Raw genomic sequence first — 7325 nt, forward strand, 5'->3', positions numbered from 1 at the left:
CCCAATTACCAGATTCAGAGGTTGAACCCAGGCAGCATGGACCAGGGCCTGAGGCATATGAAAACAGCTATTCACCATAAATCAAACTGTTAGCATAAATTATCTGGTCAAACCGATACAGGATGGCCCAAGGCCCAAGGCATACAAAAACACTTTTTTCAGGCAGATTCTAAGGGCTGAGAGGTTATCTCCCAGGAGCTGGTCAAGGTCTAACCCTTTCTTTGGAATGTGCAGAGTTTAAGCAACCAAGCCTGCTGGGTTAACCCTTTATGGCATACCACAAGATAGGAAAAGAGCACAGATCAACAATGTATCATCCTGCCAAATTTTTAACTTAGATCTAATTGTAAGGAAACCATCAGAGACATCCAGATTGATCGACATTTGGCAAACAATTGTCCTGATTCTTAACTAATGTCAATGATATGAAAGAAAAAAAAGAAGCAAAAAAAAAAAAAAAAAAAAGAAGGGATGCTATTCTAGATTAAAAGAGACGAAAAGAGATGTCACAACTAAATACAATGTGTGATCTTTCATTGGATGTCCTTGGTGAAAGCAAAACAAAATATAACACATATAAAAGACATTATTGGGGCATTTGAATAGGGACTGCATTGCAGATAATAATACTGTATCCAGGTTAAATTTCTCAGATATGACAAAGACTCTCTCTTTGACCAAACTTGAGTCAGGTTCCTCTGAGTCCTGTTTCTCACTATCCCCCTGACCTTGGACTCTGTCATTGGCCCATCAAGTATAGTTTTAGCAAGAATCCTGCTGGGTCAATATATGGAAAATCTGCCACCATTGGTATCTGACCACTCTTGATATCTGATTAAATTCTTCATCTCTTATCCTGCATATCTTATCACCCTGGCCTGCCTTCAGCAGGATCTCATCCAGTTTATTTATTTTATTTTTTATTTTTTTAAGCAATCTCTATGTCCAATGTGGGCCTTGAACTCAAAACCCTGAGATCAAGGGTTGCATACTCTATTGACTTAGCCAGCGATGCACCCCCATCATTGAGTTTAGCTACAGTCTCTCTGATGTTTCGTTTTAGTAATTTTCCATCAACTAACATTCACCCTGCTCCTTCCTTATAAATTCCTGTTTGTCATTGTCAGAGTTGGAGTTGAGCTCAGTCTCTCTCCCATATTAGAAAACCCCATTGCAGTAGTTCTCCCTGAATAAAGTCTGCCATTCTGCCTTATCATCTTGAACAGTTATCATGAATAATTTTTTCTTGACCAAGTGTAATAATATGTGTACTATTATGATTATGAAGGAGATATCCTTATTTTTAGGATACATAGGCTGAAATATTTAGAATTGTTATGAAGTCTGCCACTAACCTGCAAATAATTTAGCAAATACCTATATATATGTGTGTGTGTGTCTATGTATAGATATGTGTGTATATGTCATATGTATACATATATATGTGTATATGTGGGAAGAGAGGCATAGAGAGCGCACGAGAGAGAAAGCATATTTGGCAAAATGTTTACAGTTAAATGAACCTAGGATGAGTATTCAATATCCAATTCTTATGAGTTTTATGGTTTTTAAATTTTTTAAGATTTTATTTTATTTTACTTAAAATTTGTTTAAGTTTATTCTTTTAATGTTTATTTTTGAGAGAGCGAGAGACAGAACACAAGCCGAGGAGAGGCAGAGAGAGAGGGAGACACAGAATCTGAAGCAGGCTCCAGGCTCTGAGCCATCAGCACAGAGCTCGACACAGGGTTCGAACCCACGAACTATGAGATCATGACCTGAGCCAAAGCCGGATGTTCAACCAACTGAGCCACCCAAATACCCCTAAAGATTTTATTTTTAAGTAATCTCTACACCCAACATGGGATTCAAACTTATAACCCCAAGATCAAAATTTACATGCTCTACTGACTGATCCAGCCAGACACTCATCTGGGTTTTCTTTAATTTTACAAAATAAAAAGTTGGAAAAAATAATTCGGTGGGGGGGGGGGGGAGAAAAGTATTAGAGGAAGAATTTCGCCAGGAAGACGACAGCTATTGGGTTTCCCTGTGTTGACATTTATTTATTTATTTTATCATGGTAAAAGACACATAACATTAAATTTACCACCTCAACCATTTTTTTTAAAAAAGATTTAATTGTTTTTCTTCCAGCTGACCATGGGGTTGCTGCATGCACTAAAGGACACAACCAACAGAATTGGTTTCTTTTGCAAGATTGAAATCCTGGTAGGTCCAGAAACTGATGCCCAATTCCATTTCACTGGTATCAAAAAATATTACAAGTCTTATACTCTCACAGGGAGAATGAATTGTGTACTAGTCACATACAGAGGTATTGCTTTGATTGTCATATACTTCAAGTTAAGGTCTAAAACAACACCAGCTGTGAAAGCAACACAAATGGATTTTAAAGTGTACCTTATCTTCTAAGTTCCCAAGCCTGGAGGAACTAATGTCAACTCGTCATGTGATCCTCAATTTGTACAATAAATTATGAACCTGGAAAACAACAACAACAACAACAACAACAACAGATTTTATTTTAAGTAATCTTTATACCCAGTGCAGGCCTCCAATGCACAACCTCGAGATCAAGAGTCACACCCTCCACCGACTGAGCCAGCCAAGCACCCCCACCTCAACACCAAAGTGTTCAATTCAGTAATGTCAAATATATTCACTTTGTTGTGCAACCAATCTTTCCTACAACTTTTCGTCTTGCAAAACTGAAACTTCATACCCACTAAACCCTAATTTCTCCCTTCCTTTTTCCCCAGCCTTTGACAACCATGTTTCTACTTATTGCTGCTAGATTTTGAGTACCTTAAGTACCTCTCATAAGTGGAATCATACAATATTTGTTCTTTCGTGGCTGTCTTATTTCACTTGGTATAATGTCCTTGGCATTGTGGTATATAATAGGATTTCCTTTCTTCTTTTTAAAGCTGCATAATATTCTATGTATGCATCACATTTTCTTTATCCATTTATCCATTGATGGACATTTGGGTTGCTTTCACCTCTTGGTTACTATGAATAATGCTGCAGTAAATGTGAGGGTGCAAGTATCTCTTTGAGATCCTGCTTTTAATTCTTTTAAATTCCCAGAAGTGGGATTGCTGGATCATATCGTAATTCTATTTTTAATTTTTTGAGGAGTCTCCATACTGTTTTCCATAATGGCTACACCATTTTACACTCCCATCAATAGTACACAAGCGTTCCAATTTCTCCACATTCTCACCAACACCTGTTATTTTTTATTATTTTGATAGTGGCCATATCTCACTGTGATGCTGATTTGTGTGACTCTTATGATTAGCAATGTTAAATATTTTTTCATATATTTGTTGGCCATTTGTATATCTTCTTTGGAAAAATGTCTATTCAAGTCCTTTGCCCATTTTTAGTTTCATTTTTTTTTAAGCTTACTTATTTATTTTGAGAGAGAGAGAGTACACACAAGAAGGGGGAGGGACAGAGAGAGAGAGAGAGAGAGGAGGGAGAGAGAATCTAAAGAAGCTCTGTGCTATTAGTACAGAGCCAAAGATGTGGGACTTGATCTCATGAACTGAGATCATGACCTGAGCCAAAATCAAGAGTGTTTGGAGGCTTAACCAACTGAGCCACCCAGGTTCCCTCCTTTGCCTATTTTTTTGGATTATCTGTTTTTATTGTTGTTGAGTTGTAAGAGTTCCTTGTATATATTTGATTTGCAAATATTTTCTCCCTTCCTATATAGGTTGATTTTTCACTCTGTTTATTGTTTCCTTTGATGCACAGAAGTTGTACAGTTTGATGTAGTCTCATTTAGGTATATTTGCTTTGTTGCCTGTGCTTTGGTGTCATATCCAAGAAATCATTGCCAAATCCAATGTCCTGAAGTTTTTCTCCTATGTTTTTTTCCCAGAAGATTTATGTTTCAGGTCTTACATTTAGGTCTTAATTTTGAGTTAACTTTTGCATATGGTGTCCGTATAGGATTCAACTTCATTATCTTGCATATGGACGTCCAGATAGCTATTGGCTTTTAAACTTCTTTTTACTGAATGGTTGACAACAATCTTATTATAGTATCATAATATATGGATTACTGAGAGCATGAGAGTGGTCTTTTCTTTTTTGGTTTTTCAATTTAACTTGATTAAAAAAGTTACCCCAGCTTGATTTTATTTTATTTTTTTTTTAATAAGTTATGTATTTTTTTCAATTTTTTTTAACGTTTATTTATTTTTGAGACAGAGAGAGACAGAGCATGAATGGGGGAGGGGCAGAGAGAGAGGGAGACACAGAATCCGAAATGGGCTCCAGGCTCTGAGCGGTCAGCACAGAGCCCCACGCGGGGCTCGAACTCACGGACCGCGAGATCATGACCTGAGCTTAAGTCAGAGGCTTAACCGACTGCGCCACCCAGGCGCCCCACCCCAGCTTGATTTTATAAAAGGAATGTGTGAATTTTCTCTGAAATAGATTTGAATATATAAACAAGTACATTCTTATACATCTTAAAAAGGTGGAAGAGGAAAAAGTCTGAGCAACTCTAATAATAGTACTAATAGAACTAACAGTACTCAGTAAATGCTAATATAGAAAAGTCAGTTGGCTAGAAAGAACAATAACAATAGGAAGAATGTAATTTGCTAGTTAATTTGCTTTCCAAAACTTACACTGTACTAAGAGGGCTTTGCTTAGAAAAGCAACATTAAAAGCAAACTCATATGCTAAGTGTTTCTCTGGAAAAAAACAGATGAATGTCTTAGGTAATATGATAGTGGAAGAGGAGACAAAACAAGAGGCAATTGGATTAATTTAATTAGTGTCCTGTTGAATTTAAGAATATAGTGTGCTGCACATGCACAGACATAGATCAGTAGCAGATTTAGGGAAGCACTATTAGACTGCACCTGTTGGAGTCCTCAGTGAATCCAGTCCTTGTGTAAGGCTTCCAGTTGGAGCTGGCAGTTGTTGTAGGGATTAAATTATTTAAAGCCTTCAGCTGGCTAGTGTAGGCAAGCAGTAGCTTAGAAAACACTTAATCTATTTTTTAAAATCTGTTCCTAAGTTTGCTTTGCTCAGGCTGTAAGACTACATGCACCACCCACCTGCCACATTCTGGAATCTTTTTGTGAGAGAGGGTAAATTTATCCAAGAGAAAGAATGATCTGTAAGGAATATCTATATTTTAATACACTATGCTTATTTTGAGCATAATTTATTTGTAATAAATATTTTGCTAAGCAACTAAAAAGCTATTGTTTAAACTTATGTTCAAAAGGGAATTACCAAATGACTTATTTCAACAGCAATCTTTTAAAGCTCCATTTTTAATTATAGTTAGAGGGGCTTTTGGTACCAATGTGTTGGTCCTTTCAACAGGATCGTTTTTAAAAGGCAGCTCCATGTATATTAAGTAATATGGCAGCCCATTGAGATATATTTAATTTTGTTTAGAAAACTAGCATTACTTAATAACTGCACAGTGCCTTGAAGTGACCTAACAAGGAGTTTGGATAAAACCTTCCAGATAATTCTGAGGCAGAGGATTTACCAGGCAAACTATATGTAATTAATCATTACCTAGAGGCCCCGTGTATTTTTTTCTCTGTATTTTTTTTTCCAGAGATTTTTTTCTCAGGTTTCTCTCATGAAACCTACAAGTATCTTCTTTCCTACTCTTTTCTATAAAAATAGAAATTTTTATTCTAGTTGGGGTCTCTATAATTTGCTAAAGGCATTATAGATTAGATTAATACATGTCCAAAACAAAGAACTATGTTTCTGACATCATTCACTTGTCTGAAGTTCTTTCTTGGCTGCCTCTGTAATAACTAAACTGTTGGGGCACCTGGGTGGTTCAGTTGTTGAGTGTCAGACTTCAGCTCAGGTCATGATCTTGCGGCCATGATCTTGGGTTTGAGCCCCGCATCGGGGTCTGTGCTGACAGGTCAGAGCCTGGAGCCTGCTTCGGATTCTGTGTCTGCCCCTCCCCTGCTCACACTCTGTCTCTCTGTCAAAAATAAGTAAACATTAAAATAATAAAACTTTTATTTTTCCAAATTGCTAGACATGGAACTATGGTGGACAGATGCTCTTTTTTTTTTTTTTTTTTTTTTTTAGTTTATTTATCTATTTTTGAGAGAGAGAGGGAGAGCATTTGGGAGGGGCAAAGAGAAAGGGAGAGAGAGAATCCCAAGCCGACTCTGCACTGGCTACATGGAGCCTGACCCCACGAATCATGACACAGTGGAAATCAAGAGTTGGACGCTCAACCGACTGAGCCACCTAGGCACCCCTGTGGACATATACTTTTATCTGCCTGAATTTTGTGTATAGAATTTTTGAAACAAACACCACCCAATGAAATAGCAATAAAGTATTGAATGTAAAAGTCTCAAGTTTTCAGATGACAGTTCTTGAGATCTCTTACTTGTGAAGCTAACACATTTCATCAACTTCTTCCTTTTCTTCTTTAGAACTTTTCATTACTTTATTTTTAGAAGCTTATTTTGGGCATGAATAAGATGAAAGCAAAAATTTAGATATGTGGCAGAGGAAGAAAATCCATTTAGGACAATCTGCCTCTTAAACAGAGAAAATAAATAAAGCTATTCTAGTGCAATTTCTTACTTGGCTGCAAGCATGACCCTTAAAGAAGAGTGGAATGTGATTTCATGCTCAATGGTGCCAGACTTTGGAGAGTCAACTTGGGCCAGTCAAACTAAATGACCAAAACATTTACACCAGCCACATTATCATGATTTTTATTTAACTAATTTTATTCAGCCAGGCAAAGCTTCATATTCTCTCCCATGCGGTTGCTTTAAAAATGTTATCATTGGGCACTATCCCAGAACCCCATGGGCAAGTCTGTCAAGAAGTGCCAGCTCTGTTCCCATTTCTAGGCCACCTCCCTCAGAGTCTCTTTCTTGCTTTCAGCAGGCTCCCTAGGGATTCAGCCCTCATTCCTCTACTCCTCACAGCTGTCACCGCCTGCTCTATTTCCTGGGGTTCCTCCCCCACCCCATCCCACCTAAAACTGGTTGTGGTCTGACCCACTTTCTTTAGCTACCCCCCTTCCTTTCTGCCTCTGAAAATAAGTATGAAGCCTGTTTACACACTAAAGGAACAAAGTACGTGGAGGAACTTACAATCCAGCTGTCTCTGCCTTTGTCATAAACATATCCTCTGTGGGAGACCCATCAACTCTCACGTGGCCGACTTCCCTTTAGAATCTATAAGGAATAAAACCAACATGTTTATTCAACTTCTCTTTCAGCTATTTGCCTTTCAGCTAGTACCACTTTGCCACTAGTGGCTGC

At 37.7% G+C, this 7325-nt stretch overlaps 1 protein-coding gene across 1 annotated transcript; it reads left to right on the forward strand.

Moving 5' to 3' along the window:
• The first annotated feature begins 2163 nt into the window (after positions 1–2163).
• On the forward strand, positions 2164–2436 carry LOC122231496 (ATP synthase membrane subunit K, mitochondrial-like). Its single transcript, XM_042959619.1, has one exon. The coding sequence runs from the start codon at positions 2164–2166 to the stop codon at positions 2434–2436; it is 273 nt and encodes a 90-aa protein (XP_042815553.1).
• Positions 2437–7325: the final 4889 nt, after the last annotated feature.

Source organism: Panthera tigris, chromosome D1 (genome assembly GCF_018350195.1).
Source record: "Panthera tigris isolate Pti1 chromosome D1, P.tigris_Pti1_mat1.1, whole genome shotgun sequence".
NCBI lineage: Eukaryota > Metazoa > Chordata > Mammalia > Carnivora > Felidae > Panthera > Panthera tigris.

What these genes read in the sequence shown, in the direction of transcription:
- LOC122231496 (XM_042959619.1), top strand. Translation starts at nt 2,164, where the DNA reads ATGGGGTTGCTGCATGCACTAAAGGACACAACCAACAGAATTGGTTTC.